This window comes from Pipistrellus kuhlii, unplaced genomic scaffold (assembly GCF_014108245.1).
Source record: "Pipistrellus kuhlii isolate mPipKuh1 unplaced genomic scaffold, mPipKuh1.p scaffold_m20_p_18, whole genome shotgun sequence".
Classification (NCBI taxonomy): domain Eukaryota; kingdom Metazoa; phylum Chordata; class Mammalia; order Chiroptera; family Vespertilionidae; genus Pipistrellus; species Pipistrellus kuhlii.
In genome coordinates, this window is record NW_023425493.1 from 15,555,314 (window position 1) to 15,575,562 (window position 20,249).

Consider the following 20,249-nt stretch of genomic DNA (forward strand, 5'->3'; position numbering starts at 1 on the left):
CTTGTCTTGGTTAGTCCTGGGTATGATTTGCTCACAAATAAAGTCCACAAGAAGAGACACATCTCAAAGCCCAGACTCTTGGAAACATTAACCTTCTTTCACTTACCCTCACCTCCAGGGCATACATTATTAATGTCGGGTAAGCTACCTCACTGAGTTTGCCAACTCATGAGTGAAACTTAGATGCTTTGGTTTTATTTTTAGCATCACGCAGGATATAAGAGAGAAACATGAACAACCCGCAGAAAAGGCACACCCTGCGCTATCGTTCTGGATAGTCTAACAGCAATGGTTGCATCTTAGGTGGCCTGCTCAGCTGTTACTCATTCCTCTTCGCTCTGCTGTGCGATGGGGTCCATTGGGTAAAAAATACCCAAGTTTTAGATAAATCAATCCAATACCTAAAATGACCAAGTGGATCCAATCAAATGGAGCTTTCGAGAAGAGTTTCTTTTCACTTTCTATTTCTATTGTGCTTGGAGAAGAGGCCCGATGTCTAAATCCCAGGTATTGTTGGTGTTTGCTCTACTTCCCGCAGCTAAACAGGGAAGGTTTCAGGGGATAAATGAGCGGCTATCCTTTACCGAGGAGGAGAAGGTCAGGAGTAGCCTTGCACAACAACTTCACACAGTCCCTTGTGTCCAAGGAAAGCATGTTTAAAAGCCATCATGTTTTGCAACAATGCTAGGAAAAGGGAAGTCATTATCAACACCCTCAATCTTTCAATTAGATGAGCAGAGGTCTGCTCTAATTATTCTGTAGTTACGAACACTGCAAACTAGTCAAAGAATCTATAAACCAGAAATCAATGTGCTGCCTGAAAAGGAAAAACAGCTGTCACACACCAACTAATCAAATAAACACACCATGCTCCATCAACCTCCATCTACTCGCCACTCACCCCGCATCTCCATGCCTGCTGCTTGAAATCCCTTTCCGAACCTATCTGCCAATGAAACCTTGCTTTAGTTCAAGGCCAGCTCTCTGAGACTCTCCCCAGATCTCCCAGTCAGGGTCCCTGTCCCATTCTCTCTCCCCCAAAAGACTTCATTAGGGTCCCTATTGGGGACTTATTGTGTATATATCTGCCGCCCCTTGAGTTTCCTGAGAGTCACAGCTGTGCTTTGTCAATCCTTATATTCCTTCAGGGCCCAGACAATGCGTAGCTGACAGCGAGAACTGAAGACATTGCATTAGAGATTGATTCAAGAGGGATGGTGTACAAGGACCCTAAGAGCATGTTCACGTGGGTGTAGTCGGTTCAGTGTAATAGTATGGAAAAGAGAAAGAAAAAGCCACTTGAAATAGGATTTCAGTCTTGTTCTGCCATGCCTATTGTTTTTGGATGATTATAGTAATTGCTCCAAAAACCACCTTCGATGCATTGGTTTCTGTATCTGCTGAGTATAACTAACACTGCTCTTTCTTTGTTGGAGAATGAAGTATGTATGGTAATACGTCTTTGTTCAAAGGGACTGGCATGACCACTGACTTAAAACCAGAAGAATGCTGTGCCTTACCTTTGTTTCCACCGAGAAATAGCAACTAAGCTCAGAAAGAAACCCAGGTGTCCTGTAGTGACGACAAATCATCACTCTAATTTGTGTTGGGCTTTGTGTTTACAAAGCACTTTTGTGGGCATGCTTTTATTCCCCTAACATGCTGTCCCCGAATCAGGAACTTTGCGTTTGTTCAATGCTTGAAACTTACGAGGCTGATTCCACAATCCCTCCTCTGTAGAGAATTAAAGTCTACTACTGTCGGAGACTAAAACAAATGAGCACAGTGCCAGAAGATTCAGTGAGACCTTGAATGTGCCTGGCTCAAGTAACACAAAAATACTAGCTGGACAGAGGACATCTCCAAGATCGATGAAGAGGCAGCATCCTTCCCTCTCGTTCCTTCCTTCTGTGCCACCAAAACCTCTACCCACCCGATCTGTTATTCCTTTAAGAAACTAAAAGGTTCAGGTAGATCATGCCATGGATCCTGATGCTATTCTTCTAATAATCTGGAAGTACACAAGGCTGATGTCAGCATCGTATGCATGAGAAAACAGGAAGTGGGAATGAGACCACTGAATTAGAAGCAGTGGGACTTTGGGGATGAGTTTTGTATTAAAGTTAGTGTCTATGAAGCTGCTCTGGGAAGAGGTTTCTCTTGTCTGAATCAGATTCTCTCAGGACCACCCTCTATCTTCACTTTGGTTTGGGAACCCTCAGTCCTCTAGATTTCCCCCCAACCAGGAATGATCTCCCTCAAGTGCATACCTCCCCCTACAGCCCATGCCAGGCCCAGCCTGAGCTCAAATCCAGCAAGCTCCTGGAAGGAAGGAGGAGTGGGAAGAGGTGCTTCACAGAGCTGGACTCTCTGTCACGTCAGTTTGCTTATTTTAATTTACCCTCAATAGTACCAGGAGCGTTTAAATGGTTGGGAAACTGGTACAACTCAAAGTCACGGTCTTTTGTCTTATTTGGTTTCTAAAAATAATTACTTGACCTTCCATTTGAGGACAAACACTCAAAGATAAACAGCCATTGCTAAGATCACAAGGAACAACCTTTAAGCAAAAAAGTCAGGTTGCTGGTCTAGCAGCTGCTCTAGAGAGTCATGGAATGAGTAAACATGGTTGAATTTGTTTAAAAAAAAAAAAGTTTCCATCAACTCTAGAGGGCTCCCAATTATGAGAACATTGTTATGGGAACATATATATCTTGGTATAATAAACCTTATAGATCAAAGTTTATAATGTTTACATGCATTTTATTGTTCACTGATCTACTCTAATAAAGAGAGTGATATGGTGATTGTGGTCTTGAGCACTTAGCTTTTCCACTGACCTACAGTGACGAATGGAATTGCTGACTCTTCTCTGGTTTCAGGCTGTCAATCAGTCCAATGCTTTGGAGAACACTACATGGGCCTGCTTCAAAGACATGTGTTCTGTGGGTCAGGGACATGTCCCAGTTTTCACCAGTTAGTTACCAATGCTCTAAGGAGAGTTCTCATAGTTTCTGTAACATTCCTCTTATCCAACATATCTACTAATGTTCAAGGCTTAATTTCTGCAACTAAATGTCCTGACATTTACTGGAAATGCGACACATTGGAGGCTCTTACAAACTCAACAGGCAGAGGGAGAATGCAGTCACGTCTACAGCTTGATCCTACTCTCCCACAAAAGCACATTAGAACACTGTTTATTTTGCCATTTGATTGTACTCAGGGGTTGGTGAGTTATACAAGGATGCTTCAAATCAGTCCTCACTTCTATGCATAAGTATAAAATCGAAGTGCAGCCACCCAAGATAGGTGTCATCTGATGCATGTCATCTCATTTATACAAAATAGCTGAAAACAGCAAATAAAAAACATTGTAATACATAGAAAATACCAAAACAACAACAACAAACAAATCCACCACCAACAAGCAAACACATAAACAAAAAAATCCACCAGAAAACGATTTATTAACACCTATGGGAGGACAGCTAAAGAATGACAAATGTAAATCAAGGAAAACAAGATAATGTTTTAGTGTATAGCAGGCATCCTCAAACTTTTTAAAGTGGGGGCCAGATCACGGTCCCTCAGAGAGCTGGAGGGCCGGACTATATGAACTACTAATTCCTACTGTAACACCTCGGCTGCGCTCATTGCCCAAAAAACCTGGCGGGCCGGATCAGACTCCTCTGCGGGCCGCATGTGGCCTGCGGGCCGTAGTTTGAAGACGCCTGGTGTATAGGAAGGGGGAGCACTTCACAGCTAAAACTGAATGTCTTTATTTGTCAAGAAACTTACTTTGGAAAAACCGAGGGGACTGCATACCACCAAGTGTGGAATAAATTAAATTATTTATATGCAAAGTGTTAATCTACACAAAGTGAGGCTGGATGATCTCTGAGCTTCCTTTTAACTGCCTTCTATTAATCAGATACCAGAGAATGAAGAAACACCAAGAATATTTAAGATAATGAAAAAATGACTCAATCCTATTTACATGATAGATTCCCAAGGAGTCAAAAATTGGAGCTTTGTTATAATTATCCTACCTTTTTAAATTTTAGATCACACAATCTACTTGTATTTTCTTTAAAAAGTTAATAAAATTAAAATTTCCTTTTAGCGCCACATCCAATTCAGTCTCATCCTTCCCACCCAACCCAATTCCATTGTTGACAACAGCCAACGGTGGCATTTTCTATGCCAGAAACTGTGCTAAAAGTTTGCAGGCATATCTAATTTAACATTAACAACTTATTATTATCCCCATTTTGCAGAAAGGAAACTGAGCCTTGGCATGCTTACATCCCACATCAACTCAGGTACCCACTATTAATAGTTTTGTTCTCATTTATCCAGATTTTCTGTATAATCTTGGAAGACAATTTAGCAGAATCTCTCTCCCTCTTCTCTCTCTCTCTCTCTCTCTCTCTCTCTCCCTCTCTCTCTCTCTCTCACACACACACACACACACACATAGATATATAGATATAGACAGTTCTGTTTTATTAAAAAAAAACCTTAATTGGTATCATACTGTACAAATCCATTCTACCACTTGCATTTCTCCAAGACAGTTCATAAAGCTCTAAGTCATTCCACATAACTGCTGTCTACTATGCTACAGCTATGCCTCTCCTACTGACAAGCTGGAGGCTCTTTTCCATTTCTCACTAACAGAAACAGTACTGCAGTGAGGAGTCTTGTGCAAGCTTCCTCCTGCACGCAGGCAGCTGCTTGGGTGAATACCAAGATGGGAAGGCGCTGGGTCATGGCTGTACCTGTTTGCATTTTAATAGATGCTGCTAAATTGCCCTCCAAGCTGTTTACCACTAGTACATGAACACTGATTTTCTTACAACCACTCCAAAATATGATATTATCAAACTTGAAATTTTTGCCAATCTAAAGGATCATGCTTGAATTTGCATTTTCCTGACTACAGTGAAAGGTGTATTGGGCAATACTTTCTAGGCTGGTAATTAAACAGTAAAGGCAGTGAAAGCAGGGCAACATAAAAATGAGTATGTTATTTAATTTTAAAAATGGAGCTGGCCTTCCATCTCCCATCTTTTAAAAAAATACATATTTTATTGATTTTTTACAGAGAGGAAGGGAGAGGAGAGAGATAGAGAGCTAGAAACATCGATGAGAGAGAGACATCAACCAGCTGCCTCCTGCACACCCCACACCAAGGATGTGCCCACAACCAATGTACATGCCCTCGACTGGAATCGAACTCGGGACCCTTCAGTCTGAAGGCCGATGCTTTATCCACTGAGCCAAACCAGCTTCGGCCATCTCCCATCTTTTGATGTAGGAATGATGCTCCCTTAAGAGAGGAACCACTGACCAGATCTCCTTATGCCCTGACATTAACAACAACCTCATATTGCATATCCAAGATTACCTGGTTTGGTTTCGTAGGTGAGTGTAAAGACCCTGTAAGTTAATCTGAGTGCAACATCTAATTTAACAGAGAGCTTTCGGGACTGTGCCTGCATCAAGACTTCCCAATGCATTTAATTTTCACTGAAACAGCTCTTTCCACGCTTGCGTTTTTCACTGGTGTACATGTTACTTAACTATATAAATTGCATAATTACAATGACATTCAACCTGTATAAACAGGCTTGGGAGCCATCACACTGGCTCTCGAAAAACATACAATTAACGGAGGGAGCGAAAGCACAGAGGTGTTCTAGAAAGCAGCCCACCAGCCGTCCACGTAAGCACACCTTCGGCTGCAGTGGGCATCTTTCGGAAAGGAATGTGTGAATCTTCTAATGCAGTGAGTCAGGTACGAGATCACCCGCCGTCCTAGTGATGCGGAACATCTTTTCATAGGCTGATGGTTAATATCCTCTACCCATGAACCATCTGTTCATTTCACTTGCCTACTTTTCTAATGGATTATCTTCTTCTTAGTTATTTGTAAGTGTTCTTTCTAAATCTCAGATATTGGTATTTTGCTAGGTATATGTCATCATTATTTTCTCCTAGGCTGTTGCCTATCTATTAACTACTTTATTAGGGGTATTTTTGATTTATAGAGGCATTAATTTTGATCTAATGAAATAACCACTTTTCTTTCTCCATAGCTTTGCCTTTTTCATGTCTTATTTAAGAAAGCCTCTCTTTGCTAAGATTCTAAACATATCCTGGGTTTCCTTCTAATACAATAATTTTTGTTATTCCCAGTTTCCAAAGGAAGAACTTGAAGTTCAGAAGTTTTAAATATTTGATCAGATGTTCAGAACAGAATAGAGAAAAAAAGGATTAGCCCATTCCGTTCATTCGCGTACGATGGAAAATGACAGCCTTCGACACTCATGAGCACTGGGTTCATATTCTGCTGCTTCCCTGGGCTCGCGCAGAAGTCATAAAAACAAAGCAGATCGCAGAAAAAGGAGTTTAAGTCAAGCGAAGCATATTTTATGACATTGCGAGCTTCTTAAAAGTACATTCAGTCGAACATGGAAAAAAGAAAAAAAGCAAATAGGTAATCCCACAATAAAATATAAAAGCAATGTTGCTCCAGCAAACCTGAATAAATGCAGATTCTTAACCACTGTAACCTCTTTCAAGAAATCGGCCAATATAACAATTAACTAAATGTTTTTATAGAGACGGAATATAAAGTGGAAGCATGGCTATTGATTCATAGTAAAGAAAAAGGTTCCGACCTTTTCCGTTTCGGGTCATTACAATTCTTACATTAACTCAATCCCCGTAACACTTTTAACACGACGAAGGTGAAATGCTATTTCCATAGAGACCTACCTTCAAAGGACACTATTTTCCCTTGAAAGGCAACCGCCCCAACATACTACATGTCCAGCACACCCTGACCTGTCTAAGACTTAAAGGAGCTGGAGAAAAAGAAAAGAATGGCCCTCCCCCATAAATCTCAACCCTACTGCATGCTTTTCCCTTTAAATCTAACCATTTAAAAACTAATAATTTTGCTATTGTTTCCCCTGGAGCTTTCTCTATCAAGATGAAAGAAGGGCTTATTCAGGAACAAACAGGATACAGGAGTCATGGTTGGCTTCCAGGCAAGCTATAAATAGTGACAGCATTTTCAAGAAATCTTATGCCCAAGGAGGGAGTTGCCATTTAAACACGCAGTGCAGATTTGATTACAATGGTGTCACCAAAATGCATTGTTATACGAGAAATTCAATTCTTACCAAGTTTTCTTGGTTCCTGGCTGCTATTTTCTGCTCCTCTTCTGCCCCATTTTTCATGTATTTGACCTCTTCCACCGGTTTGATCCTATACTCGTCTGAGTACCAAAAAAAGAAAAGACATTTTATAACTTTTTTCCCCCCACAAAGGCAGGAAAGTGTCAGTGAGAAAAGCCCAATAGCGTAATTTGTTAAAAACCCCTTCCCCGCGCTCTTTCTTTGGGGTTCATTTGAAATCATCTGGATTGAGCTTCACCAGCCTCTTTCTAAGACCCAATCTCCTCTGTCTCCTGGGACAACTCGGCACCAGGAGGACAGTTAATGACAGAGGCACTGCCTGGCCCTTTACAGAAGCAGAGGAGGCCGAGGAAGCAGGTGATGCCATCTGTAAAACAATTTGGGATCTGCACACTCGAGGACATATCACGTCACGGTCTAAGGAAGATGTTTCTCCTTATGAACTAATATTTTTGTTATGAGAATATGGGTTCACAATAGCAGTGGCAGCAATTTTCAGCAATTCAGGTACACCAAATTTCTCTCTTTTGAAAAAACAAAGAACTGTGTAAGACTAAAGAGTTTAATTGATCAACAAACAGTTATAGACAATGGGAAATAAATTGTTTCTATTTGTAGTACCCATATTCAATGTGTAGCATTCTGCAATTATTTCACATGCTCTACACACACACACACACACACACACACACACACTTTAATTTAACCTCTTTATAAAGTCACATGTACAAAGAACTGTAATTCTAGTGGATATAACAGGTGGGTATATCATACAAGACTGGAGAGCATAGTGGGTCACAGTGAGACCTAGGCTTCCCAACAGCCAAGGAGAGAGTACAGTAAATCCCAATATTGATAAGCACCACGAGACAAACTCAGAAAAAGTGGCAGCTAGAGCTCTCTTCAGGGTAGAGGTTTGGTGATGACGATGATGACATTTTCATCAGAGTCCTATCAACAGGATATGACTTGAGCAAACTACGTAGGTCCAAAATATGTGTGACTTTGAGTCATCTGTAGTCCAATTTGTCAGGGGGGGAAAAAATCACAGAAATGATTGCATTAGAAAATTTCATCCGTTAACAAACTGATGATTGCCTAGCATATGGTGTGAAATAATGTCTAGAATAGGTTACTTGAAGAATGTCAATCACTGAAGAAGCTTGTATATAAGTTCAGGAAGTTGCAAAATATTTTCTTATTGCCTATGACTAATTTGATACAATGACATATTTTACATAATTTCTTGCCTTTTTATACTACTTTCTTTATACTTTCAGGCTTCCTCATATTACCCCTTAGTAGACTACTCCCAAAGACATTTGTGGTAGCAATATTCCACCAGTAATTATGCTGTTCAAATGTCTCTTAAAATTATCACCCTTATGAAAGTATTACATGTGCATATATCTGAATAAAAATTGTGTGTTCATGGCTAAGCTAATCGTTTTTTGTGTGTTTTTTTTCCACCTGAGAATTCAAGATAGCTATTGCTTTAGCTTCTTTCTAAAGAAATCAGAAAAACTGGTGAGAGGCAAGTCCTAAATGTGCTAACAGGTTAACCAATGAATTCTGATGCCCAATCACAACACACAAGCATTTCACTTTCCAATCTGATATTCAGAAGAGAGAAAAAGTGAATTAGTAAAATCAGTACATTTAATTAAGGATTATTTGCTCAGAATTTGGGAAAGCAGTTTTTTTTTTTTTAATAAAGAAGGGACACTGACAAATTATGCATCCAGTACAATTAGAGAGAGAAAAATAAAGGAAAAAATAATAGCTAAGATGAGCCTCCTTAACTTCAGTTGGAACATCAATATTTATAAACCATGGCTCACTGGAATAATTACTGACATTTAACTGATTTAAACTGTGATCCTAATGACTTACAGTGATCCTCTAATTACTTATATATAAATTACACACACACACACACACACACACACACACACAGTATATTTTAACACAATTCAGTGGATTGTATGACTTTCATTCTTTCATTTATAGGACTCAAACACTCATAGGATAGATTGGGGGAAGCACAGCATTTAAGACCTAAACAACCTTCTGGAAGAACCTTCCGAAAGGTGGCAGTTTAGCCAGCTGCAGAGCAAAAGATATCTTCTAGAAGCTGTCCTCGCCTCGCCCTGTCCTCTCCCATCTGCCAACCCACTGCCCACTGCTCTCTCAGCACCCTCCCAACACTCAGTCTTCAGTGTCTCCATCCCTCCAGGGAACACAACGGAATTGAAAGGAGCAGACACACTACTCAGACTTTTCTAATATTTTTTCTTCAATGAACTGAAGAGCTGCTGGCTACGTGACTTTCAAAGCTGCCTTATCCCGAACATAGGTTTTCTTTTAACATCAAGGCACAGTCATCACGAATGTAGAAAGAGGGGAGGACTGAGCAGCAACCATGGCTGGCGAGCCAACGCTGTGCTAGAGGAACGCACTGGGATTGGCAACGAAGAAAGGAAAAGCAAACAGCCATGACCACAGAGTCCGACCCATCATGACGACTTATGACTGCACAGAAGTCATCCTAATAGAAAACAAAAGAGCCAGCAAGACCCTTACATAAGACACCGCTTGTACAATGGAAACACATAAAAATGGGCTGTCAGATTTCTCAACGGCATGGAGATGTCCATCTGCAAACAGACAACTCATCACAAGTGTGTCACCCATTCCCATGGTGATGCAGCCCTCAGGACTGGTACTTGCCAACCGGCCTCTGTGCAGGCGAATGAGCCCTTCAGGTTGTGACAGTGAAGCCACCAACACAGAAATCCGGTTTTCCTTTTGTTTAAGGTGCAGGGGCATCCATGTGGGATTGCAGGCTCCTTAACCAGATCCCACACTGGAGGCAGTGGGCCCGGCCACTGTCCCCAGCCCCAAGGTCCCCAGCCCAAGGACACTGAGCCAACTTGATTAAGAGGAGGGGAAGCAGGACCATCCTCCTGCAGCTCCCGCACACCTGTTCACAATTTTTCTTTGCTTCCTGTTGGTCTTGTCAGGTGGCTTATTCAAATGCACATCAGAAATAGTAGACAAAACTTCCCCCCCTCTCCCCAATCCTCTCTATGTGTGCAGCTGCAAGCTGTGCAAGCCAAACCGGTCAGGGGAAAAGCAATGCTTTGGTGACACGTCTGGCATTTCATCCCTCAGATGACATCAGAGGGGCTGTTTTTGTGGCAGCTCCATCATGCCAAAAGCACTGTTTCCCACCAAATCTCGGTAACTCGCTTTTGACATAAAGTATATTCCATGTATGTTTGTTTTTAGAGTGAGAAGGGGATTGATTGGCTGGACTGCCTTTTGATGAGTATGGAATCATCCTCATGTTTTGGATCCCCTCAATTCTTCTATTATGGACAGCTTCCTAGGCCTATCCCAGATCACCCAGGCTTCTCAGATAGATCTGTGGCCAAGATACTTAAAAAAAAAAAAAAAAAAAATATATATATATATATATATATATATATATATATATATATATATATATATATATATAATTGAGTTTTACAGAGAGGAAGGGAGAGGGATAGAGAGTCAGAAACATCAATGAGAGAGAAACACTGACTAGCTGCCTCCTGCACACCTCCTACTGGGGATGTGCCCGCAATCAAGGTACATGCCCCTGACCAGAACCAAACCTGGGGACCCTTCAGTCTATAGGCCAAAGCTCTATCCACTGAGCCAAACCAGTTAGGGGCAAAGTTACTATTGTAATCAATAGAACTGACTTGTAAAGGAGTCAATCAGGGGGAGATAAGTACTGGGTGAATTTATAATACTGGAAGTATAAAAACAGTTAATAATTTCCCTAAGTGAACGTATTAGATGAGGAAGAAGGAAAAAAGCAGAAGACCCCTATATATGCTGCTCTCTGAGATAAGAAGACATCTTATAGTTTTTTTTTGTTTTTTTTAAAATATATTATATGTTGTTTCACTTCATTGTGCATTCACTGGTTGCTTCTTGGATGTGCCCTGACTGGGGATGGAGCCCTCAACATTGGTATATTGGGATGATGCTCTACCAACTGAGCCACCTGGCCTGGGCTACAGTGGTTTACTAAATGGTGAAAGGTACACCTACTTTCATACCTTCTCACCCAGTGGTACATCCATAATAATAAACCCCACCTTTTCCAGGACTGTTCCAATTTCAAAAGTTCTCATCTCTAAATAACCCAGCAACTGGGCATCTTAATGAAATGAGCTCAATGGCCTCTTTGCCCCGAATCTGCATGAAGATTCTTCAGTGGACTATTATTCTATGCTCAGGGAAACACAAGGGCTTGGGAAAGAAGGTACGAGAAGTATTTACAAACACAAATGAGCCAATTAAAAGAAACAAACTCTTCTGCTTTACAGCATAAACGTATTCCCCTTGGGTTTTTCTATGAACATTCTGTCTTCCAAGTGAGCTAAATCTAAATCTGAGTCCCCAGATCCTGGTACAACTTCAAATTCTTGCCTACTTTGTCTTTACTTCCGTACTTGGAAGGGTTTTTTCCCAACAGATGAGCATTCCCAGTGGCAAGGAGCTCCGCCTCTGGAGCTAGAATACCCAGCATTCTGGCCTTCCCTTCTGTGCCTTGGTTTCTTCATCGGTAATATTTATGGTACCTGATCTCACACTGAGTCACATGAATTACAACATGAAAACAGTGCCCCGTCCATAGTAAATGCTCACTAAATGTTAGTCGTTGCTGGTTTTGTGGGGAACGCTATTTTTAAAACATAAAATAAAATGTAAACGTCAATAATTACTTGAACCAAAAATTGTGACTTTACTGTGTTAGCAAATGAGAGAGAAAGTGAGGAGGGGTTTTATTGTCCATAGTAAGCTTTTAGTATTTTTAGGAACTCCATGCCCATATCGCTTTATTGAAAATAGGAAATAACTTTGAAAGAATAATAAGTAATATTTATTTTGGGAAAAAGAAAAGTGATCCTTATTTAAATGAGACCCGGGGAACAATAAAATAACGCTCCTCTATCTCCTTACATGTCTTCACACTATTATCGCCACTGGCTCACCGCCTACCGTGAGGGCGGTAGGGTGAACGGGGGAAGTTCCAGTTTAGAATGACTGATTCAGAGTCTAAAGGGTGGAGGCTGCTCCAAGGAACATAACGGGGGAAGGAAACCCCTTTTCTGGAAGGACAAAGAGGCAGGACGCTGGCACCATGAAGCAAAGACAGAGAGACGAGGTCACTGCATCAGGAGAGAGTGGCCTTTCCTTGGGAGCACTCCATCCACCTCATCAGCTGTTCCAGCCTCCATCAGTCAGTCATTCAACAAACATGAGCGCAACATGTGCTGGCCACTAAGCCCTGGACTTCCTCAGGGGCTCAGTCCTTTTGTTCTCAGGGGTCCACTTTTCCCCTGCTGGGTTCTCCAAAATAAGATCTCTAATTAAAAAAAAAATATCAATACTTTTCTTTGCATATTTGCAGGCACAAGTACAATGTGGGTAAAGCTGCCCATTTCAAGTCCACCTTTGGTCTGTGGATAGCCTCAATGTGAAATTCTTGGCTGAACTCTATTTAGGCTTTGAACGAAAATTTATATTATTCCCCTCTCTGGAATTTCCTTCCCATCTCTCAGTTGACCCAAAGGCTATGCTAGCCCAAGCCTCACGTTCTTCATTAAATTTCTTTTTTTAATCTCTCTGGGCTACAAGTATCTCTTCTGCCTCCAGATTTCTAAAGTTCTCACTTTTCACTTCTAAAACTTGCCCAAAACTCCAACTTATTTCCTTCACATATGAGGTGTTTTTAGACTAAATGGCAAATGGTTCCAAGCTTAAGATAGAACTGAATCTTCCAAGAATCTCTTATATGTTGGGACCCGGGTGCAGAACACTTGGGCCATTCTTGAGTTCAAAGATGGCTAAGCCACAACAAGGAAGTACACAGATTAGCTGAAAACTTGAAGTAAGTGGCAATACAAAGTTTTTATAACTAGTTAGAGTGCCTTTAACCACATGCTTGACTCTGGTGAAGGCTTTACATAAACTGCAAGTTTCTAAGTAAATATAAAACTATGACTAGAAATACCATGGACAATACATGACACAAATATTAATATAAAATAGCTTGGTTCAGAATTTAGCCTCTTAATCACAGAAAATCACTCTGACTTTGTAAGATTTGCAGATAACTGCCCACTCTAATGGTTTAAAATTTTCTAAAATAAGGCTTTGGTGCATTTAATATCAAATATCAAATACTCTCAGTTCTTTTCAGAATGTGTTTCAAATAAAAAAAATAAGATGGTGGAAAACAGTGTATGGAGTTTCCTAAAAAAATTAAAAATGGAACTTCCATTTGACCCAGTGGTCCCATTTCTGGGAACACTAACATATCCTAAACCCCTCAAAAGACCAATCAGAAAGAGTATATGCAGCATTTTTTAATTTTTTTTATTTTTTTATTTTTTTTAGCTACGATCTGGAAACAGCCCAAATGCCCATCAGTAGATGCATGGATAAAAAAGCTGTGGGACATTTACACTATGGATTACTATGCAGCTGTGAAAAAGAGAGGCCTCTGACCCTTTGAGACAGCATGGATGGACCTGGGAATTACACTAAGTGAAATAAGCCAATCTGAGAAAGATAAATATCACATGATCTCACTTATTTGTGGAATGTAATGAACAAAATGGAGGCATGGAACAGACTGACATACCTTGGTGTGGGGTTGGGGGGATGAGAAGAGAAAAACCAAAGAACTTATATACTTACATGCAGTGCCCGTGGACACACACAGGCAATAGGGTAGTGAAGGCATGGGGGCAGGGGTTGGGAGAAGGGGGGTGACATGAGAGACATCTATAATACTGTCAACAATAAAACATTTATTTTTAAAAAGATGGTTTGATTCATGAAGTTCTTCTAATGATGTGAAAATATAAGTTGTTCAAAAACAAGCAGGAAAATTGTGTTTTTAGACTTTATATTTGTGGAGAAAAAGACGTGGAGTTGTCTGGCCATGGGTTTTCTACTGACCAGGGGGAGGTATGGAGATTATACATATTTGTCTAAGTCCCTTTTTATGATATTTCATAATCCAAAAACATTACTGTCACCAAGACAGCAATTCTCAGAAGCCTAGTGTGTCCTTATTCTCTAGTGAAACCCAATGCTTGTTTATACTGAACACCGGGAATAAAAGGGCTTGTGTTGCTGCTGGTCCCGTTTCGTCTTGCTTCGTGTAAAACTCCTTTCAACACACCCTCACTCATAAAGGTGTGACATTTTAAAAAAATATATTTTATTGATTTTTTTACAGAGAGGAAGGGGGAGGGATAGAGAGCTAGAAACATTAATGAGAGAGAAATATCGACCATCTGCCTCTTGCACGCCCCCTACCGGGGATGTGCCCGCAACCAAGGCACATGCCCTTGACCAGAATCGAACCTGGGACCTTTCAGTTCGCAGACCGATGCTCTACCGCTGAGCCAAACCGGTCTCGGCAAGGTGTGACATTTTTCAAATACATGTCATGAACTGAAGGGTGAAATGGCACCGAATGTTTAAGTTGGTTGGCTGTTTCCAAACTGACTAGCGGTACTGAATATTCTCTCTGCGTGCTGATCATTCATTTCACTTCCTTCTGTGTGTAGCATCTTTTCGTATCCTTGGCCCTTTCCTTCTTACTGGAGCTGTAGCATTTTTCTTATAGGCTGTTGTGTCAATAACACATATTGACTGTAAATGACAGGAACTCATGAACACACGTCTGTCCCGAAAGGCCTGGGAACAACACTTCCTGGTTGTAGTTCAGACACGAGCAAGTGGAAGGAACTGCCTGCTTTTTCTGTCCTTGAATCAAGTACCGGGCTATCTTCTACTGTCCTTACTGTGTTTCTCTCCTTCAGCAGTATTTAGTGAGCACCTACTATGTGCTAGGAAATGTATAAATCACAGTCCTTTAGCATTCTAGGGTCTTGTCTATGTGTTTGAAAATAAGCAAGGAGGGGGTCTAGTGTGTGTAACTGTGAGGAGCACACGTGATACCAATAGCATGGAGGGAGCCCCTGTGAGCAAGGCTGGGGGGAGTCTTGGAGGAGGGGACACATCCCACTGGAATTCTGAGGAACACTAGTGTGTGGGGAAGGACAGGTGCAGGCAAAGGGGACAGTGTGTTCAAAGGCCAGAAGAGAATGACAAACCGGGGTTCCTGGTTTGCATGGGCATGAGAGGCAGGAAGTAGGTCTGGCAGAGGTGAGGCCACTCCAGAGAGACCTGGTACAAAGTCCCACAATAGGCAGGCTCCGTGTTGAAGGGATATGAACTCTCCACCAATGTCTGGGCTCTGAAGCCAATAATACAGGCAAAGTGTCCATCCTCTGGGCTGTCCCCAGCCTTCTCCTCCTCTCTATATCACTTATAGAGACCCCACCGCCTTCATCCGAGGCTTTCTGCTTCTCTGAAAGGAGGTGAAACATACACGCTGAGGTGGACCAGATGTTTGAGGAAGGGGAGGAAGAACATAAATAAGACAGGGAAAGAGCCAGAGAAAAGACACAGAGAAGCTTCAGAAGGTGCCATCTTTATCCTGAAGGCAGCTGGTGGGGGGTTGGTGGGCATGGGGGGTGGGGTGGGGATGGAGCTGGAAATGCAATAGCTGCCAGACCTAGTTCCTGTCCCCCAAAAGCACTCAGATCAGGGAGTGGCTGAGATGGGGGTGTGGTCTACCCTAGGGGCAAAGGAAGTGCACTGCACCTGATCCCAGCTCCTCCCCTCATGGGACGCACAATGGATGGATTCAAAGGGCTTTCCTTCTGGACCTGACCCTGAAGGTAGGGGGGAGAGCTCTCGGAATGGCCCAGTGTGTTGAGATACCCGTGCAAGAGTGCTGTAGCCCTTAGCATTCTAGGGTCCTGTCCCTGTGTTTGGAGAAGATAAGATGAGAGGTGCCCTCGGCTGCCAGGACCAGAGGGTGACAGCTTCTCTCACTGCAGCACCTTTCATCATGAAGAATGGTCCCTGCAGACCCCATTCTTGAATCACTTCATCATTCCAGAGGCTAGACCATATATTTCCTTCATTCACTGGGGGTTCATCATCCAGTGACCAGGGAACTATTATCCAGTCATTAAGGGCCCCCAGCATTCATCTCTGACAAGAGACACAGCCGGCTCCAAACCCAGTCTGGATTCCTGCAGGAATGCATGTGAGACCAGAGCTTTCTATGGGAGGGGGTTTAATTTCTACGCCACGTCGTTATAATTCCCAACCAAGACCCAGAATGAGCAGTGGAGGCAGAGGCGCCCCCAGAGAGGGAGGGTTTGCATGGCTGTGCTGCTGGCGGTTTACCAGGAGCCCTGCTCTGCCGGTCCTGGACCGCTGGCTGGCTGGCTGGCTGCCCACCACAGGACCAACCGCTGGGACTCCTGAAAAGTTGGAGACCAGCTAAGTTCTCCCTGCTGTTCTCAGTGGGGTTCCTGTTATCTTCAGTAACCATTTAAGAAAAAAGCCAGCCCATTCATAACCTTAATGTCCTTAATAATCATTCAAGACAAAAGCCCATCTTTAATCCTGTTAGCCCCATGAGGCTGGTTTTACAAGCCACTTTTTACAGTTGCAGAGATTAGTTCCCCACTGGGTGGTCAAGGGGCAGTGGTGGGTTCAAATCTAGGCTGGTCTGAATCTAGAGAAGAAATGTATTGGTGAGATGATAGAGGTTTAGAATATGAACGGGTTCAAAAAAGACGTGGACAAATTTATAAATGACAGAGAGAGGGATAAAAGTTATAAAGACATCCAACCTTCATGGGTAACATCAGAAAAGGCACGAGAGCCTCCCTGCTCAGGTCTCGGAGCCTTTCATCAGTGGATACTGTCCCTGTGCTCCTTAACTTAGGAGATCATGTGCCATCCATGAATGGAGATCATGTGCCATCCATGAATGCTGTGACCCTTTTGTTTTAATGGCGACTGGACTACTACTGCCCCTATGAGAAAAGAACTGGTTTTTCTCCAATATACAGTCAAGTAACGATCATAAGAACTTTACCCAAACTTGTTATTTTGAAAGATAACTCCATTTTAAGTCATCTGCTATTACTACTGTAACTCTGGAAAATTATCTTAGCATTAAGGCCAAGCAATAAGTTAAGGATCTCTTTCTTCACTGGAATGAGAAGGAGGAAGTGGAGAATGAAGGAAGAAGAGAAGGAGTAGGAGGGAGAGGAGGGAGAGGAGGGGGAGAAGGAGGAGAAGGAGGGGGAGAAGGAGGGGGAGAAGGAGGAGAAGGAGGGGGAGAAGGAGGAGGAGGAGGAGGAGAGAAGGGGGGACAGGTATCACTTATAGAGCCCCTTAATGTTCCGGGTCCAGTTCTGACATACAGCAACCCATTTAATGCAACAACTCGATGAAGTAGAACCATTAATGTCTCCACCAGCCACACAAGGACACTGAGGCACAGAGCATTCACTTGTGTAGCTGCACCATCTAGTGAGAGGGACTGGGGCCGGTCCTTGAACCCAGGCGGTGTGACTCAAACACCAGGCTCTTATTCAAGTTTCACACACACGCATTCTAAAGAGAATTTCTGATAAAAATTTTCTCTGTGGACTGATTCACATTACAGAACTACTATGACATGATATCACAACTTGTATCCTCTCCCTGAATGAATGTCACCCTTAAGATAAACCTTTTCAGGTCAGGCATAAAAAAAAAAAAAAAGAAAAAAAAAAAAGACATGATAAAAAAATAGGACCTAAAATAAAAACATGCAGAGATATTCTTTTCAGGGTAAAGCAGGAGGCAGTAACGGCAAATATGAAAAGAGACTCCTAAGAGTGTCTCATGTGCCCTCCTTTGTATATGAAATCGATAAGATTCCCCCGTCATCCGGAAGGTCTGATAGGTGATTTGCTTTTCTACGACTGGCAGTTCATTTCTGCTGATTCATTTGTAGTCAGTCCTTCACTGCCATGTCCAAGATCAATAGCCAGGACTCTGTAGGATGGTTTGTCAGGATGAGAAAATATATGACTACTCCAGAAACTCTATCTCATCTAATGCAGCTGCTACAAAGTCATCACAAATATTGAAACATTTGGCTGTGTGTATGTGCGCACACACATGCACACCCACACACTCATGTTGATGTCCATCTGATTTGATTTTTAAAATATATATATTTGTATTGATTTCAGAGAGGAAGAAAGAGGGAGAGACAGAAACATCAATCATTGATTGGCTGCCTCCTACATGCCCCCTACTGGGGATTGAGCCCACAACCCTAGCATGTGCCCTTGACCAGAACTGATCTGATTTTTTAATTGAGTTCTGACTTAAGTGGACTCCTGTGAGGGAAATGATTCTCCGATCATGACCAGGGCGGAGAAAAGCATTAGCACTTGAGCATCCAGGCACCACCACCCCAGGCACCTATCTCACCATCAGGCCAGATGAGCGCCTGCTCTTGGCAAAGAGCAGAGCTAATGAGAAGATAATACGGCCTGAAAAACAAAACAAAACAAAACAAAACAAAACAAAACAACAAAACAAGTGGGCTGGGATGGGGGGAACGCTTTGTAGAAGATTAGAGAAAGCGGGGATTTCTGAGGAAGTGGGAAGACAGACAAAGGGCGCCAGACTGGCAGAGAGCTCGGGATTCATGAGAGCTGATGCCAGTAGGTTGTAGAGTGATTTATGAATGGAAGACCTCTTTGGGGCTCTTCGATGCTATTCAGTAAAAACGCAAACTGCTTTTCAAGGATCTTCAGTGTTTCTTGTTAATAAATCTCTGGATTGAAGCTGGCTTCCGGGGGCAGGAGGAGGATGACTTGATCTGGGACTTATACAACCGTTAGAAATTATTCAGCGGCAGTAAAGCCATTCACAAGAACAGGAAGAAGCTAGATAGACTCATTTCCAGTGAAAGTCATCCTCCAGTTCACAAGCATCGCCACTGAATTTTGAAAAGGGGAAAATGTGATAAAGTAGTGTAGCTTCTCTACTGATGAAAAATAGTCATGACTTGACTTCGCCTGCAGATCTCATGGAAGAAAGGCTCGAGTTCATGACGGAAGGCCTTGGGATGCTAGGAGTGGGCCCTCACGTGGTTGGGAAGGAGGCGGAGGGCTCTCAGTCTCTTTCTCTCCCTTCACGAGTCAGTACCTCTTCTCAGGGAAGCTTCATTCATGTAAAAGGAGAGATCGTTTCCAGTTACTGTGTGTCACCAAGTTATTTTCCCCTCAGGGACCAAAGTGTGTTCTGATGGTGACAAGTAATGGCTCTTAGGAATAATGTGGTCTGGGAGAGCTTAGTGGTCTGGGAGAGCTTATCGGGAGAGTGATGCAGTAAATAAAAACACACTATCTTCCACAAGTTGGTTGGTTCAAACAAGCCTATTTTACTTTTATTGATTGATTGATTGATTGATTGATTAAATTGGGGTAACATTGGTGAATATGAACATATATGCTAAAGGTGTGGATTTCTATGTTACAAGATCTGTATACCCACCACCGTGTACCCACCATCCAAAGTCAAATCTCCTGTCACCTTATATTAGGACTCCTTCTCACTCTACCCCTGGCAAGAACGATATGAGTTCAGTCATGTGTGGGATATAAAACTGAAATTCATGAACACAAACAGCAGTGTGGTAATTGCCAGAACAAGCCTATTTTAGTAACACATTTATTTGCTCCATTTGTTTATATACAACGATGGTGGTATTGAATATTTATCTTTTGTGGAGTGAGGATGAGAGTCATTCATAAGGGCATCTGAGCAGTTCAATTAAATTCCTGTCATCTTAACTACATGACCTAGCGATTTCCAAGTAGGTTTGCAGTGATAGCCTGAGGACACAGAGCTGATGGAGAGGGGGTCCTTAGGGACCTTCGCCCAACATGTACATGTGACCTCTTTAAATGTAGATTGTGATCTCCAATATTGTTAACAATAGCGTTCTTTTTTGCTTCCTCAAGAGGGCTGCATAGTAGCAAAAATGAGCCATTGTGTCACCTCATACCTGTTAGAATGTCTACT

At 42.2% G+C, this 20,249-nt stretch overlaps 1 protein-coding gene across 3 annotated transcripts in view; it reads right to left on the minus strand.

Moving 5' to 3' along the window:
- The window catches only part of CUNH1orf21 (chromosome unknown C1orf21 homolog), a 97,238-nt gene that overhangs the window by 62,005 nt on the left and 14,984 nt on the right, over nt 1-20,249 (minus strand). For all 3 annotated transcript variants that reach the window (XM_036442515.2, XM_036442513.2, XM_036442517.2), the window contains exon 2: nt 7,197-7,291. In XM_036442515.2, coding sequence (XP_036298408.1) covers nt 7,197-7,291 — 95 coding nt within the window. The remainder of the gene's footprint in view (nt 1-7,196; nt 7,292-20,249) is intronic.